This window comes from Artemia franciscana, chromosome 7 (assembly GCF_032884065.1).
Source record: "Artemia franciscana chromosome 7, ASM3288406v1, whole genome shotgun sequence".
Taxonomy (NCBI): domain Eukaryota; kingdom Metazoa; phylum Arthropoda; class Branchiopoda; order Anostraca; family Artemiidae; genus Artemia; species Artemia franciscana.
Window position 1 is genome coordinate 55,512,607 of NC_088869.1, and position 18,724 is coordinate 55,531,330.

General features: G+C 35.6%; 1 protein-coding gene across 2 annotated transcripts in view; it reads right to left on the reverse strand.

Moving 5' to 3' along the window:
- Positions 1 to 303: 303 nt before the first annotated feature.
- Positions 304 to 18,724, reverse strand: part of LOC136029482 (UDP-N-acetylglucosamine--dolichyl-phosphate N-acetylglucosaminephosphotransferase-like) — a 55,601-nt gene continuing 37,180 nt past the window's right edge. Inside the window, exons 6-8 of one of the 2 annotated variants that reach the window (XM_065707910.1) lie at positions 17,877 to 18,065; positions 12,018 to 12,252; positions 304 to 447 (exon numbers count right to left, since the gene is read on the reverse strand). In XM_065707910.1, coding sequence (XP_065563982.1) covers positions 388 to 447; positions 12,018 to 12,252; positions 17,877 to 18,065 — 484 coding nt within the window. In that variant the 3' untranslated portion in view covers positions 304 to 387. The remainder of the gene's footprint in view (positions 448 to 12,017; positions 12,253 to 17,876; positions 18,066 to 18,724) is intronic. The other variant, XM_065707911.1, reaches the window with a different exon arrangement.

Genomic DNA, 18,724 nt, shown 5'->3' on the forward strand with positions numbered 1-18,724 from the left:
TATTAAAAAATAATTAGGTCCTAGGTGTAAATAGTGTGGTTTTTTTTTTATGGTGGTAATGAAATTAGAGATAAATTACCGAGGATTATGAACATGATTTTGAAAAAGAGGAAATAAAATAAAAAGATTAAATATATTAAATTTATTTATATAAATAATAAAAGTAAATAAATAAATAAAATATATGCGATAAACTAAGTATATTTATTATAAAATAAATAAATAAATATATTAAACGACTAGGATTTAGTTAAAAATACCTCATTACTGAGGTGCCCCTCTTATAAGAATAAGCAACAAGAGTCAAATTATATAAATATATTAGATGACTAGGACTTTAACAGTACCAATAAAAACAAAATTTCCTGTGGACATACAAGTGGATCATCAGTAGAAAAATGAAGCCAGAGGGTATCGAATCACAAAAGCCACCGCAGTCCCGATGACCTGAAAAAGCATAAAGGATTTAACTTGAAAAGCGATAAAAATCGCTAAATAAATTTCTTGAAATTAACTATAGAGTTAAAACACTCACTCAACTATTTTATGAATCATTTAAATTGAAAGAGTATTTCCCAAATTTACCGTTACGTACAAAACATATTAATTAAGAATTACGTGATCCTCTAATGAAATATTTGTACCTCTCTTTCACAAATTAATTTTAAAAACTTTTTCCATAAAACAAGTTTTTCAAAGAGAAGTAAAGAGCTCCATTAAGCCACGAATGAGCAGAAATAAAGTCAAATAATCTTCCAAGCGTAAAATTACCACAAACCACTATCAATAAATAAATGAAACTCTAAACGGAGAGAAATTACAATAAATAGCCGAATCAAACTCAAAATGAGCAAAAATTAACATAAATAAGGCTGATAACCCCCATACCTTCTCAAGACCAGAACATAATTTGCGTTTTACGGAAAAAACAAAAACAAATGACCGTGAATTGTCAAATTAATTGACGTATACTGATTTTTATTCCTTAAAGTTTTGATAATTTCTTATTTATGAAAATAAGAAAAGTGAAAACATTCCAAACGCATTTGGTTTTCAATGATAGGACTGATTGCACTGATTGCCTTGGGGGGACTGATTGCCCTCCATTCATTTTTGACTCTTAAAATGGCACTAAAACTTCCAAATTCCAATCAAATGAGCTCCATCCGATCCAAAGCTTACGACCAACCATTCCATAAAAACCTTATATACCCCTGGGCATAGCTTACAACCCTTGTCCATGGGCTCTTGGTGATTGTGTCCACCCTAACGATATTGTTATATGTTCTTTGGACTATTAGTAACAAAACGGCTACCTCACAATTTCTATTGAATGCGTTTTGGGGAAAGAGGATGTCAAGAAGGGGAGGGCTAGTTGCTCTCCATAATGGTTGACTCTTGAAAGGGAACTAAAACTATTCATTTCGAATCAAATGAGCCTCTTCTAAAGTTCAAAAGACCACCCCTTTCATAAAAACCTTATTATTACAACCCTTGCCCCCAGACTCTGGGGGATTCTGTCAACCCAAAAGGCCTTATTATATGATCTTTGGACTATTTTTGAACAAATGGCTATCCCAAAAATTTCCGTCGGATGCAATCGCGGAAAATACGACGTGGGGGGGGGGAGACCGTATCCAGGATTTTTTCGGTTAAGGTTTTACAAGAAATTTTTTTTCGGGACGGGAGGGGGGAGTAAAAACCACAAAAAATGCATAAAAAAGTGTCTATATTCACTTTTGTTACGTTTTTATGAGTCGAGAATACATTTCCGGAGGTGGGGTTCGGGAGGTAACCACCTCCGGAGTGGAGGTGGGGAGGTAAAACCCCTAAACACCGCCCCCTGGATACGGCCTTGGGGGAGTGGCTGCCCTCCAATCACTTTGACTCATAAAAAGCGCAATAGAACATCTTATTTCTAATCAAATGAGCCCATTCCGGAATTTTTACAACTATTATTTCAATAAAAACCTTATATGCCCTCGGGGCATAAGTTACAGCCCTTGCGCTGAAGGCTTTGGGGGGGATATCATCCTCAAAGACATGATTTCCCGACCTTTCAACTACGCTGAACAAAATGGTTATTTCAAAATTTTGATTAGATCTGTTTAGGGAATAATGGGACTTGGGGGACTTGTAGCCCTCCAATCACTTTCGACTATTAAAAAGGCACTAGCCCTTTCAATTTCAAATCGATTGACCTCTTTTCAAACTTTCTACGACAACAAACAGACCTCTCAAAATTTCTATCAGACGCATTACGGGAGGAAAATATGAGATGTCGAGGGGGGGGGGGTTGTACCCACCCTCCGATCACTCTGAATCTTAAAAAGGGCACTAGAACTTCTGATTAATAATCCAATCAACCCTTTCGAAGTTTGTACGATCACCTATCCTACATATACCTTATATGCCCCTAGGACATAACTTACGTAAATAATGACGAAGACCACACTGCCTTTCCATAATACAAATACAGGAGAGAGAATAATGAGGACTTTTTTCCCAAGACAGTGAACAAACAAAACCTATTTGAATATTTCAACCCTATATCTAAGGGCCGTCTTCAGGAAAGAAAATAATAAACAATGACACACTTACAATAAAAGTTCTTGGTTAAAAATCAATTTTTTAAAATAGCCTAGGCATCATTACTTCTTAACGAAAAGTTCAGCCAAGACTGTGTGATAAAAGCTAACATTTTACAAGCTAAAAAGGTTCCTTCATTTCACTAACTTTATCAAACAGTTCGTGGTAACGAACTGTAGTAAGGAGCGACCCGGCTCAATAGTAACCGAAACTCTAAAAAATTGAATTTTGATATCAATAGGTACATCAAAAGAACCGCATTTTAATGCTGATTTTAAATATATAAGTTTCATCAAGTTTAGTCTTACCCATCAAAAGTTACGAGCCTCAGAATTTATTTATTATTGCCTTATTTAAGAAAATAGGGGGAAACACCCCCTAAAAGTCACAGAATCTTAACGAAAATGAAACCATCAGATTCAGCGTATCAGAGAACCCCACTGTAGAAGTTTCAAGCTCCTATCTACAAAAATGTGGAATTTTGTATTTTTGCCAGAAGACAAATCACGGGTGCGTGTTTATTTGTTTGTTTTTTCTTTTTCCCAGGGGTCATCGTATCGACCAAGTGGTCCTAGAATGTCGCAAGAGGGCTCATTCTAACGGAAATGAAAAGTTCTAGTGCCCTTTTTAAGTGACCAAAAAATTGGAGGGCATCTAGACCCCCTCCCACGCTCATTTTTTTCCCAAAGTCAACAAATCAAAATTTTGAGATAGCCATTTTGTTCAGCATAGTCGAAAACCATAATAACTATGTCTTTGGGAATGACTTACTCCCCCACAATCCCTGGGGGAGGGGCTGCAAGTTACAAACTTTGACCAGTGTTTACATACAGTAATGGTTATTGGGAAGTGTACAGACGTTTTCAGGGGGATTTTATTTTGTTTGGGGGTGGGGCTGAGGGGAGGGGACTATGTTGGAGGATCTTTCCTTGGAGGAATCTGTCATGGGGGAAGAAAAATTCAATGAAAAGGGCGCAGGATTTTCTAGCATTACTGTAAGAAAATAATTGAAAAATAAACATGAAAACGTTTTTTCAAATGAAAGGATGGAGTAGCCTTGAAACTTAAAACGAACAGAGATTATTACGCATATGAGGGGTTCTAAAAATACTTTAGCATAAAGAGCGAGGTATTTAGGAGGAGATAAATACCTCACTCTTTATGCTAAAGTATTTTTAGTAATTTCAACTATTTATTCTACAGCATTTCTGATTCAGGGGTCATTCTTAAAGAATTGGGACAAAACTTACGATTTAGTGTAAAGAGCGAGGTATTAACGAGGGTACAAACCCCCTCGTATACATAATAAAAATATAAGATTATGAAAGTTTGTTACGTAAATTAATTCTTAAGTTACGTATATTTTTTACTAATAAAAACATTCCTTAAAAATTAAAAATTTTAGTTTTAAGTAACCGAAAAATTGGAGGGCAACTAGACGCCCTTCTCCACCCCTTATTTCTCAAAATCGTCTGATCGAAACTAAGAGAAAGCCATTTAGCCATAAAAAGAATGAATATACAAATTTCATTTTAACAATTTATGTGCGGAGAGCCAAAACGAAACATCCATTAATTCAAAAACGTTCAGAAATTAAATTAAAAAAAACTAATTTTTTTTAGCTGAAAGTAAGGAGCGACATTAAAACTTAAAACGAACAGAAATTACTCCGTATATGGAATGGGTTGTCCCCTCCGCAATCCCTCGCTCTTTATGCTAAAGTTTGACTCTTTGCCACAATTCTATTTTTTAAAACAATTAAAAGCTATAGCGTAAAGAGCGAGGGATTGCGGAGGGGACAACCCATTCCATATACGGAGTAATTTCTGTTCGTTTTAAGTTTTAATGTCGCTCCTTACTTTCAGCTAAAAAAAAATTTGTTTTTTTTATTTAATTTATTAAAAATTGGAATAATTTCTTATTGCTATGTTTGCCTTATCTGCAGCTAATCTTGTAGTTCTTTTGGGATTGGGCTTGTTTTTATTGGTTCCTATTTTTGTTTTATTTTGAATTATATTATTTTCCATAATCAATTTTGTGTATATAGGGTTGAATGTATATTCACCCAAATCTCTATTTAGGGATGTATTATTATCTAAGTTTCGTTTGATTTCGATTGATTCGTTTGATCAGAACAGGCGTGGGATGGTTACTACTACTACTACTACTAACAGCTCACCAAAGCACCAAGCCATCTGAGGCCAACAAAGCTACGAACGCTCTTCCTCCATCGCAATCTATTCAAAAAATCCCTCTTTACACCCTCCCAAAAAGTTCCCATTTCCTTTATATCTTTCTTAATGACATCCTTCCACCCCAGACGAGGACGAGCTGCCTTGTGTTTGGCCCTAGATGGTTGGTCGAAAAGAACAATCTGTCATCCTTCATCCGCAGAACTTGCTCTAGCTATCTCAACTTTTCTTTCATTATAGCCCTAGAAAGCGGGATTGAACAAAACTTTTCGTACCCCTTACAGTTTGAAATACTATCAGTCAGCCGAGTACCCAGAACAATCCGTAGGCAATGTTTCTGGAAAATATCTAGTAAATCCTAATCCGCTTTTCGGAGTGCCCATGCTTTAGAGCAATATTTGCCCATCGTCATCGATGTACCTTCGATATCCTAATCTTGGTTTGCAGACTTATCTTCCTATTCTTCCAAACTTTTTTGATTGTGAAAAAACACCCTGAGCCTTCGCTATTCTACTTTTACATCTTCACTGCTTCCACCGTCTTTACTAATAATACTACCAAGTTAAGTAAAACTGCGCACCTGATCAATCTTTTCGCTACCCAACGTCACCTTTTCATCTTCACTTATTCCTAGTTATAGTGACTTAATCTTCTTAAATTTAATTTTCAAACCTATTCTAACACCCTGAGCACGCAAGACCTCGCAAATTTTATTCCTTTTGATCACACTTTCATCTAGGATGCTTAAATCATCAGCAAAATCTAAGTCCAGGAGAGATTTTCCTCCCCATTTGATTCCGTGGTCTCCCATTGCCTTTCCTGTGCTCCTTAAGACAAAGTCCATCAAAATGATCCATATACACGGGGATAGAACACAAACCTACTTAACTCTTGATTTAATACAAAGCCAGCTGCTAACCTCATTTCCTACCTTAACCGCAACAGTATTGTTTTCCTACATAGCAATAATCACTTTAATGTATTTGCCTGGCATACCATATAAGGATAAGACCTTTGCTAAAGCTCTTCTATCAACAAAATTGAACGCTTGCTCATAATCTATAAAACTGAGGACCAAAAATGTTCGACAACTAAGGCATTTCTCAATTAATAACCTAAGAGTAAAAATTTGGTAGACACATCCTCTGCCTTTTCTAAAACCACACTGTTCTTCTCTTAAGACATTGTCTACAGCATCTCTCAGTCTAAAAAGTATCATATTACTAAGTAATTTGCTACCTACGGAGACCATACTATTGCCTCGATAATTACGACAGTCACTCTTATCACCTTTCTTATACAGTGGTTTAATCAAGGTTTTCCTAAAATCATTAGGTACTTCCCCTTTTTCAAAAATCATATTCATAATCTTCAGCAACTCATTTCTAACCTCGGAGCCACCATATTTAAGAAACTCATTTACCACACTATCAGCACCTGGAGCCTTATAATTTTTTATTACTTCAATCTGCCGCTAATTCTTCATTATAAAACAAATCTTGCTTCACATCCAAGGTATCACAATTTTTTTTTCATTTTCTTCTATATCTATTTCTTTTCCGGCAGCTGTATCTTGGTTTAGCATATTATCAAAATGTTCCGCCCATTTCTATTTAACTCTTTCCTTTTCATTAATTGTGGTTCTGTTCCTATCTTTAATTGGGACAAGCCCGGGTTGACTACTCCCTCTCAATTTATTAAAATGCGAGTACAATATTTTACTATTATGCCGTCAAGCTGCATCTTCCAGATCCTCGGCAATTTTATCCATGGCCACCACTTCACACCTCCTTAGTTCATTCCATTTGTTTTCAAATGATCTATCACTCAGATAATTCTTGTACAAATCCCTTCCCCTCTCTATTAAACACAAAGCCTTTTCACTAATATTCCTAGCTGCAGTCTTAACTTTCTTCCCTAAGACACGGTTAATAACTTCACAAATTGTTTTTCTAAAATTATTCCAACCATCTTCCACATTGTCAAATTTTAAACTATCAAGTACAGCATTCAACTGTTCTGGAAAGTTTCTTTCAAATTCTCATCCTGGGGTATATCAACATCATAAATTCCCGGGAGGTAATTATCCTTCCGAAATTTCACCTTACTCTGAATCTTAAGAAGGGCACTAGAACTTCTGATTACCAACCCAATGAGCCATTTCCGAAGTTTATACGATCACCCTTTTCATATATACCTTATATACCCCCAGGACATAACTTACAACCCTTGTCCTGAGGGCTGTGAGAGGGTTGTCATAGACATAATTTCCGGACCTTTCAACTACGTTGCACAAAATGCCTATCTCAAAATTTTGACTGGATGTGTTTAGGGAAATGGTGGGATTTGGAAAGGGTTTACTGCCCTCCAATCACTTTCGACAATTAAAAAGAGCCCTAGAACTTTCGATTTTCATTCGAATGAGCCCTTTTTGAAGTTTTTACGACAACTCCTTATATACGAAGTGCCCTGGTCTAAAAAACAATAAATAAATAAATAATACATTGTGCCCGCATCACTCTTTACTTAAGCAGCGCTATTGCGCTGCCTATAATAAGCTAATTAATGAAGGTTCAGATAATTGAAACCTAGACTATGATTCATCCCGTAGCCCAAATATTTTTTTCACGTTTTCTATATTGATTTGTAACAGGCGATTCATTCAGCGAAGTTCGTTGGTTACCTCATGTTGCGACGGGTCCCAGATTGATCCGAATGTCATAGGATATACACATTCCAAGGGAAGCAGGATTATCTTGTCCTTATACTCTTCAGTATGATTTTGTGACTTAAGAAAATAGTAAGTTTCTCCTAGATTTTTCAGCAGAGGGAGATTCTATGTGTGAAGTTTCTCCAGGACGGTTTTCGTTAGGCTAGAGGAAAATTTTGAAAGCTGGGACAAACCTGATTTGGTTCTATTCCACTTTCTAGGGCTATAGCGAAAGAAAGGCTGAAAAGTCTAGGGCATATTTTACGGATGAAGGAAGACAGATTACCGAAGATTTTTCTTTTGGGCATTCCATCTGGGGCCAGTTGAATAGGACCATTATTTTTTAATAGTGGCCCTAATGGGCCGTCACCAAAAACGATGGGAAGAGATCATATGGAAGGATTTAAAGAAAAAAGGAACTTCTTGGAAAGGGTTGAATAGTGAAGCTTTGAACAGATTGTGTTTAAAAGAATAGCGTGCGCAGATATGTTGTCTGGCGGCTTACTGCTGCAGTGAGTAGTCAATAGAGTAGGAGAGGTAGTAGAATAACTTTGATTCTAAAAACGCAATTAGAGTGCCAATTATTCCCTAGGCTAAGGTAATGTTGGGTCCATTGGTAACCCAGTGTTGGGTCTTCAGAATCTAATTGTCAAATATCTCCAATTCGAAGGTCCTACAATTATCAGAACTATCATTACATAAATATGGACCATCCACGCCAACCTGAGGAATGAAAAATCTTGGATCATAATTCAAACGCAAAGATCATCTTCACTAAGTAAGGGAACGGGGGAGGGGGGGGGGGAGGTGGCTCAAAGGACCATTGAAACCTAGTCTGAGGGACGAGGTTTCAGACCAGACATGGGAGACCAGACAGATTTTCAATCCTGGGATTGTCCTGTTTCTAAAAATGTGTCATTCTTTCAGTGGAGTATATATCATTCATATTCGAGAAAAAGTGAATAATTTTGCATTTAATAATGGAGACATTACGTACGCACACTTACGAGAATATACATGAAAAAATTAACAGCTGTATGAAAAACTAACATATATCATGATTTTCCATTAGCCTTATGAAGTATTTGATGATACATTTTATGATGATACACTTTTTTATGATACATTTTATGATGATACATGAGGTATTTGATTTTCCATAAGCCTTATGTTAATCGTGTATTCACAAGGTGGCCGTAAAAAATGCTAATAAAATAAATGACAGTAAAAAAAAGTCCTAAGGGAAATTTACGAATTCTAATAAACTTGAACACATTCTTCTCCTCCTCTATAATTTCATTAGTATACGTAAATAATGATTCCCCATACTAGGAGGACACCCACCTTAATATGGTCTAAGGAAAACCTGCGGATAAACTAGCGAATTGTGGGCCTAAAATGTACTTTTTCGGTTTCTGATATCTCACCATCAGTTTTTGACTATGTTCAACTATGATAATTCAAAAACTGAAATACCGTACTGACAGTACATAAAAACGCCGAATAGTGAAAAAACGAGGCAATTCACACTACTGCTACTACTACTACTACAAACAATGTACTGCAGCACAAAATCCAATTTCCCTTAAATCTTTTCTTGCGACATCCTAACCCCATTTTGAGACGATCTGCTTTTCGTTTAGCCCGAAACAGTTGGCCAAAAAGGACAATCTGCCATCCTTCATCCGCAGAACGTGCCCTAGCCATCTCAACCTGTCTCTCATTATAGCTCTAGAAAGTGGGATGGAACCACACGTTTCGTACAGTCTAATGTTTGAGATACAGTCAATCAGTTTCAGTGACATCTAGCGAATCTTCCTTCGTTTTTCGGAGTACTCATGCTTCAGAACCATACTTGACCACTATTATCACTGTAGCTTCCAATATTCTAATTTTGGATTGTAGACTTATCTTCCTAATCTCCCAAACTTCTTTCAACTGTGAAAAATACCCAGGGACTTGTCAATTCTACTTTTAATATCTTAAAGCCAACCACCATATTTACTATTAATAATAACTAGGTAAGTAAAGCTGTCCACTAAATGAATAGATCTTTTCGTTACCCTACATTACCTTTTCGTCTTCAATTATTCCTAGCCTTGGCGATCAAGTCTTCTTAACATTAATTTTCATATTTATTTTTGCAAGCTGAACTCGCAATATCACTAAAGAGTTTATTCATTTTGCTAACAGTTTGATCTTGGATCCTTAAATCATAGACATAATCTAAGTCCAGGAGAGTCTTACTTCCCCATTTCATTCCGTGTTCCCCCATTGCCTTTGTTGCGTTCCGTAAGACAAAGTCCATGAAAAAGGATCCATGTAAATGGGGATAGAACACAACCCTGCTTAACTCCAGATTTAATAGGAAACCATCAACTAACCGCATTTCCTGCGATGTTATTAACTTTAAAGTATTTGTCTGGTATACCATTCAATGATAAGAACTTGGCTAAAGCTGTTCCATGAGTTGGAGCAAACACTTGCTAATAATAAATATAACTGAGGAATAAACATGTTTGATGACTAAGGCACTTCTCAATGATTAATCTAAGAGTGAAAATTTGGTCAAAATATCCTCTTCCCTTCCTAAAACAACATTCTTGTTCTCTTTAAACTTTGTCTAAGCATCTCTCAGTCTAAAAAGTATCATCATACGAAGTAATTTTCTTCCTAGAGAAACCAGGCCAATGTCTCTGTAATTACCACACTCACCCTTATCCCCTTTCTTAAACAGGGGTTTAATTAGAATGTAATTAATTCAACAGGAGTTTTACTAAAATCGCTAGGTACTTCCTCTTTTTTCAAAATCATATTCATAACCTTCAGTAATTTATTTTTAATTTCATAACCACCATATTCAAAAAACTTCAATTACCACACTATGAGTACCTGGGGCCTTGACATTTTTTTTTATCGTTTTAGTACTTTCACTACTTCTCACAAGATACATCTTTCCTCACATCCAAGTGTCCAAAACTTTTTCATTCTACTCTTTTCATATCTTTTTCTGCAACTCTATAATGGTTGATCACATTCTCAGAATTTTTCCTTACTTTAAATTTTTCCATATCACTATTTGTGATATGGAATCTTTCACTAGGGCAAGTCCACATTGACTACTTTCTTTCAATTTATTAACATATCAGTTCAATATTTTACTCTTATGCCGTCTAGCTGCATCTTCCAGGTCTTCAGTCCATTACCTCCACTTCAAACCTCCTTAGTTCATATTTTAACACTTTTTTTAGATTCCTCTTATTTTAATATGATCTATCACTGAGATATTCATTGTACAAGCCCCTCCTCCTCTCTATTAAACATAAAGCATTTTCACTTATATTCTTAGCTGCGTTCCTAACTTTCTTCCCTAAGACACCATCAGCGACTTCATAAACTATTTTCCTCAAATTATTCCATCCATCTTCTACAGTATTAAATTTTAAACTCTCCAGTTTAGCATTAAACTGTTCCTTTAAAGTTCATCTCAAATTCTCATCCTTGAGTCTGTGAACATCATAGCTTCTCGGAAGATTGTTACCCATCCCAAATTTCGGCTTTAAATTAACCCTAGACACTACTAGATGGTGATATATTTACTTTTAATATCAATAACATCACTCTTATATACCTTAGTATCTTGTATTGGATCCTGCCAGTTTTGGGTTTACAGCAACATAATCAATAATGTTAGCTGTTTAAGGTTTAATTTACAGCCAGCGAAGAAAGAAGGAAACTGAAATCTTCTGACAAGATCTCTACTCAACCTTGGTAAGTGCAAAAAGAACAAAAAGCAAATAGTAGTCCATGAACCCAAAACAAGCTCAAAAATAAAAATCCAAAACGAAGTCAGCTTCTTAAATAAAAAACACTAAGGCGACTGAACAAAAAACCTTATTACTGAATGGAAGGTACAATTTTCATTTGATAATTTATTTTTCATAAAGATTTTGTGCGTGCTAATCTCTTTCCTGATTTTGCAAGTATCGGAATTTTCTTTAGCTTGCGATATAACTGATGGGTCTATCATCTGGGTTATTGTAGCTATGTTGGGTTAAAGCAAAGTTAAATTTTTCTGGCCTTTGGCGCAACTTGATAGCTTTTTCGATTGAAGATTCACGCTCAAATAACCATCCTCTAATAATTGGTGGGTCTTTCCAATATAAAAAACAACCCCCTAGAAACAAACCCATAACGCAAATTAACTATTTGTACTGCATATTAACATTCGTGCATACCATGAACGAGAATTTTTGGGAGTTCCGAATAAATTATATTGAGATACTCAAGATGATTTGGATTCCCGTTGGTGGTATGTCCCAGAATGCTCATGAGTAAAGAAATTGAGCTTCATTGTAGTCTCAGTGCACGCTATGCAGAGTCCCCGCAAAGGGAAATAATCCCCAGATATCGCTTAGAATAGTTTTAATTGGCGTCTTTACAAATCTATATAATTTACCAGATTTGCCTGAATATAATTCACCTGAAGAAACAATATAAACAGCAATTTACCAAATAGAATTTACCTGAATAAGCAATAAGGTTTTACATAGCTTATCTTCTCTCATTGGTCCCAAGATATTCAGTACTGCATTGATAAGCGTCATATTCGAAAATTCCACAACAGAGTCATCTTTTTCTACCAAAGAAACTAATCGCAATTTACTTGCTATCAACAGCACTGGTCGTCCCAATGGGCCCAGTGAAGCAACTTTGCACTTGACTTTGCTAGTTTCTAATAATCCTGTCTCTTTATTCAACCTAGAAATAGTAGAGCAAGTGAAACATTTCTATTGAAAGGGGCAATAATTTCCTTGCTATGCTTTGAATGACTATCGAACAAGTACTTCGTGTAAAGCAATTCCTTTACAGTCAAATTTAAGTTGTTTTGTAACTTAGCCGACATAAAAATTAATAATCTGAACTCTAGTTGTTCCGGATATCTAAGAAATTTCAAAGAAATCCTCCGTAGAAAAGCTACGTTTAAAATCAGTAATATTTTACATTAGGGCGTGATGCACTTGGTTATAGATATGTCCCTGCAAAAGTCTTACGGTATACTACTGAAAATTTATATCCAGCCTGTTTGCAGGTATTTATTTCGGCCCAGGAGGGGGGGGGAGTGAATTCGTCACAACACCGAAAAAGCTAAATTACCAGTTGATAGTACAAAGCTATAAAAACAATCCCAAAGTTGCCCAGGAAGAAAATTGGGATATCCAAAACCTCCCCAAAGATGCGCGAAATGCATCAGGTCCAAGAAATGCACGAACGTATACGAAACACAAGCAGTTAATTTTTGTTAATGGTAATTTTCGGGGGGGGGGGGGTCTCACGAAACCAGATTTTCTCTTGGGGAACCCTGAAAATCTGAGGATTGTGCAAGCTTTGCTACGGAGGACCAATAAACTTTGAACTGCAAAAGAGATACAAAAAACAATGATAATTTTGAATACTAGGTTACAGATTTGTCACAAACAATTAGCACCAGACCTTACAGAGAAATAGCTTCTTTTTTTCTTTTTTTTTTAGTATTTCCATTAAGAAAAAAAAGTCTAAACTAACATCAGATGGAGCATTGAAAAGTAATGCAAGAGAGGAAAGAAAGAATATATAATTTTCTTAATATTTCCAATGAATAACTTTCGCTATTTCGCCAGAATTGCAGAATAATGGCATATCTGCTAAGCTTTTGTTGCTAGCCAAGCTCTGATAGGACCAACTACTAAACTAGGATAAGCACAAGGACCAAACTAGATAGTTTAAGTCCTGGTTTCACTGGTTATTTGGTTTGGAACGGGTGGCAGTAGCGTGACTTTGTAATCCCAGCCAGAGTCGACCTAGTTCTAAATGGGTACCTAGAGAAATCTGGGAAAGGTAATCAGGAAGGGTGTGCGAAAGTGCAGGATGGCTGGTCCCAGCCCCCCCCCCCCCATTGCATTTCCTGGCTGAAGGACCATGAAAAGTATCGCCATGTAAAATAGCTAGTAAATAATTTTGTTTGTTTAAATTGTTCAAATTGTTTTAAATTGTTTAAATTTGTAAAATAGCTATATCAAGGGATTCTCTAGAAAATTGTACGAAAACTGGTTTTCCCTACAAATGTGTTTTTTTCTTAGCTCTATGCATCAGGAATACAGATCCTATGGCTCTGTTTGTTAGAAAAACTGACATCAATTAAAAAATCCAAGAAAAAACAGACATCCCACTTCTGTTAACTGCATATTATTTGAAAAACAGAACACGAAGAAAACAGATGGGGTCTTAACAGATAATCTGTTTCTCTGTTCAGTTTTAAGGGAAAAATTAAGCAGGTTTGGAATACACAATCTTCGGTACTAGCCATCGGATAAGAATGAAAAAAAAAATGTTTTTTAGGTTTGGGTATATGCTTGAGTATAAAAAACGTAAGTAAATAAAAAAGAGTAACCTGGAACAAAACCTCTCATTGGTCATACAGAACACACAAATTTTTACGGCCCATGAATTTTTTTTTACAAAAAGGTAAAATGTTGCGGTGCGAAGTTATCCTAGTGTAGAATGAAAAGCGTGAATACTGAATTAAACGTAAAAACTAGATGCAATAACTTGAACAGTAACACTTGCTGATGAAGTCTTGAACGGAAAATAGGACAAACATTTCAAAATAAAAGCTTCGGTACTGTTTTTTCGATGTGGTCTTTTAAGTCACTTTTCGAGTAGTAGTAGTAGTAGTAGAACAATTTTATTAGATATAAACATTTCTTAAATCAATAGCACAACGTAAGCGAAGCTTGCGAGTCTGTGCTAAATTCAGGGGAAAAAAGAAAAAAGATAATATGGAGAATGAGAGAATATGGAGAATGTGAAGAATGAGACCATATACCGAAACCAACAACCATAAAAAAAAAAATAAACAATACATTACCTTGCGTGACCCCAAGACGACAAAAAAATACATAAATATTACAAATGAATAACCTATGTAAAATTTATTTTATTTAATCTGTTTCAAAAGTATACCTACCGAGCAACTCCAGACGCAAATCAGACTTAAACTGGCCAAAGGTGCCTATTTCCTTGATATCTATATTCAGTTTATTTCAAAGTTTTGAAGCTCTATAACTAAGTGAAAAAGAAGACCTACTTGAAACTAATCGAGGAACCTCAGTATTTCCTCGTATCCGAGTAACGTGGTGGTGAACATCAGACCTCTCACAAAATATTCCTTTAAAACAATCAGGAAGGCTCTCAATGTGATACTTATATATAAAAATCACGTAATCCAGCTGCAGGCATTATATTTAATTCTCCATACACAGACCTCATAGACTCCTGGTTCCCGACACCCCAAAAACTCGGATAGCATTATTCCGGATCACACGGATTGGACGAACTATCGAAGAGAAAGTACCAAGCCAAATCGACGAGCAATACAAAATGTAGGGGTGAATCAGGGAAAAGTATAACAATCGTAGAACATTTGGGGGAAAATATGTTTTATTTGCGCATGATACCTAAGTTACGTGACAATATTTTCGAAACTGACTTCACATGATCTTTAAATGATAGGGTTTCATCAACATTGATTCCGATGTATTTTGTGAACCTTGTTCGTTTAATAATTCCCCTCTCCGAAATCATTTCCGTAAACCATGGATAAAAATTCGAAGATCGAGTGAAAATAAAAAAAAAATGACTTATCTTTATTCAGGTCAAGGTGGTTTATTTTAAGCCATGTACATATCTTGCTCATTGCTGCATTTATCGTTGACATGAGCAGTTGTTCCTTAGGGACAACACACACCAAGGTTGGATCATCAGCAAATAAGGGCATAGTAACCTGGGTCTTACTTGGACCGTTGTCAACAAAGTCGTCGATTCTGGGCAGAGCTTTCACAACATGCGGCAGGTCATTAATGAAAATTAAAAACAGAGTCGGACCCAGTACGGATCCTTGGGGAACCCCCCATTAACAACATTTATACTAGACGAAAAACCTTGTAAATTGACACACTGTTGTCTATTTTGAAGATAACTGCAAAGCAAACCCAATGTAGCACCCCTTAATCCATAAAATTCACATTTTTTTAGATAATAATCGATGGTCAACAGTGTCAAACGTCTTAATTAAGTCCAAAAATATACCAGCTACCCCAAGCTTATTATCAAGAGCATCATTAATTATAGTAGTAATAAATGAAATCGCCATTTCTGTTGTTCTACCCTTCCTGAAACCAAACTGATTTGAATGTAGAAGTTTATGACGTTCCAAATGCTCATAAATTCTAATATTAATACATTTTTCTAAAACTCGTGAAACAACACCTGTTGTGAAGCAACACCAATTTCATTATTACCTAATAATGAAATTGGTCTGTAATTTCCCAAACTATTCTTGTTACCACCCTTAAACACAGGAGTTATTCTTGCGATTTTAAGACCATTGGGAAACTTCCCTTGCTTAAAACAAGCATTAACAAGGGACGTAAATATATGTGAAATGCTTGGAAACGCGGTTTTTAAAACAAGAAGGTTAATGGAATCACTCCCAGCCGAAGAACTTTTCATCACAAAGATGATCTTACGAATTTCATCAGGAGTGACGGGTCTTAGATACATTGACACATCAACAGAAGTACCCATAAGAGTCTCAAGCGGAGGATCATTATCAGAAGCTACTGTACCACGAGAAAATCGAGCCCCAACAGTTGCAAAATGTTCCGAAAGGGCATTACATATTACTTCAGGCTCATTCGAATTTAACCCATCACTTGTAGTAACTTCATCAGGCCGAACCGGATCTGTTGAAGATATAACACTTTTAATAATTTTCCATGTTTTAGCTGGGTTACCACAAGCATCTTTAAATTTACACTAAAAATATTTTTTTGGCGTTTCTCAAAAGTTTATTAAGGGCATTTCTATAATTTTTGTAAATTCTAGTGAAAACTGGATCATTTTCATTCCTTATTGAATCCTATAAACTGGATCATTTTCATTCCTTATTAAATCTCTTGAATCTTTCTTATCTATGCACCGCAGAAGACTAGGTGACAACCATGGCTTTTTGGGTATCTTTTTCTTTGACCTTGTCAGATTCATTATACAAGTTTTACTCAAAATAGAGATCAGTGTATCATTAAATCTCTGAAAATTTATATTTATATCATCTAGATTTTCAACTACACTGTTCCAATTAACATTAGAAATCTTTTGTTTAAACTTTTCTAGGTTACTCTGGTTGAGTACAGGTAACATACTCGTTTTCAATCTAAGGCCTTGCTGCCTCGGGAAACAAACTTTAAAACTTGCCGAAATCCCAAAATGGTCAGAAACATCAGTAACAATAACCCCTGATCTGAAAATTTTGAATTAGAAAAAATATTGTGAAACTTCTTCATCATTCTTTTCGTTATTAATCGTCTGATCAGACAGCTGCAGTTACATTTTGTAGCGTCATTAGTAAAGAAGAGCTTATGCGATAAGAAAGCAATATTTTACCGGTTTGACTCGAATCCCCCCCCCATTCTTGTTCAACTAGTAAACTGAACAGGAGCGTACGACAAGCCTGGCATTTTACTACAGTTAAATAAACTGTCGAACACCAGAGACCATTAAACATAGCCTACGACAATATATTCCTTTGGTAAAACGCGTAAAACATCGATCTTACTGATTTGTTTAAAAAAGATTTGGCCCTCACACAGTCCTGAGTTGTTCGGGACTATATTATCTCATGAAGTTAGTCATGTAGCTACTACTAACAGCTCATCGTAATACCAGACCACCTGAGACCAGTTGCGAAAGCTCCGCCCACGAAATTCCAAATTCTATGAATCATTTCTTATGACAACTTGCTGCATCCCTTTTCTGTAATTCATTCCGAATTCAATCAACCATTCTTTCATAGCCTATTTGGCCTGTTTATAATAAGGTGGCTAACTAAGCAGCACAGCAACATGCAAATCGCTGCGTACAAATTTGATTATCCAGTCCCGGAGAATTTAAGCAATAGCTTTTTCTTTAAAAAAAAAATATGTTACATCTTTTTATAAAAAGCTGAAAAACATAGCGGAATTGTTTCAAGGATCGGGAAAATTTATTCTATTCCCGATACAATTTTCGAGTCAGATTCATCATCCCACCACTGCAAATTTTAATTCAGTTTCTACCTGATACGTTGATCAGACCAGAGATAAAAAAGTTTTAATTCTTCGTATGAAATGTCAATTTTCTTAATTGTTGAATATTTTCTTAATTGTATTCTTAAAACCAATTATTTAATCAAACCAATCAATGAGGTAAAAAAATTTAATTCTTCGTGTAAAATGTCATTTTCTTAATTGTCAAATATTTTTTAAATTGTATTCTTAAAACAAAAAGGAGAGAAGAAAAATACTTACGTTGGTAGTCTGTGTCGTGGGCAGGGAACAAGTCTGAAGAGTTGAGGAACTGACAACAAGAAATTGAACACTTGTGGAAGGAAAAATAGCAACAGCGTCTTACTAAAATGGCCAAGAATGCCCACCACGGCAAAAGTCACTCCACTAAAATAGCAAAAGGTGTCTCCAACGAAAAATTTGGCAGGATACCTTAAAAAAAACATCATCGTGCCAAAAGCAATGTCATCATATCATAATTTCATAAGAAAAAAGTGAAGGTAAAGTGCATAACATTTCTCAAAAAATGTTTTTGTTCAAGGATTTCAGCAAATAATTACAGCTTGCTGCTGAGAGTTGAGACTTGCACTTTGCATACACTACACTAGCCAAAACTACTTGGCGTTGATCGTGAGTCTAAAACTCAGTGAATTTGAAAATTCACATTAAAAATCAAGAAAGTCAGATTAGTCAGAAAGGACTTTAGTATATTAATTAGAGGATTTTATTAATAGAAGGAGCGTATTGGTACTCATAAAGTGGTGGGAAAACCAGGATAGTTGCCCCTCTCTTAGTATTGAATTATGTCCTTAGCATAAAAATATACAAGTATAAGCTTTTGAATTCCGGAAAAAAAATGATAACCTCTTTTTAAACTATTCTAACCCCCTAAGAATTTATCTAAGCTACCCTCGCCCACACTTGGAAGAATTTATGTGAGTGCCCATAGAAGAACTAGACTGGTGCCTAACAAAGGTTCCACCGCAATGATTCATATATTTTCATTTTATTTATAGAAGACCGCTTCCATAGGAAGGACAATTTACTGGAATACTTGACTTCTGCTCTGTAATTATAAAAGTCCTAGTTTT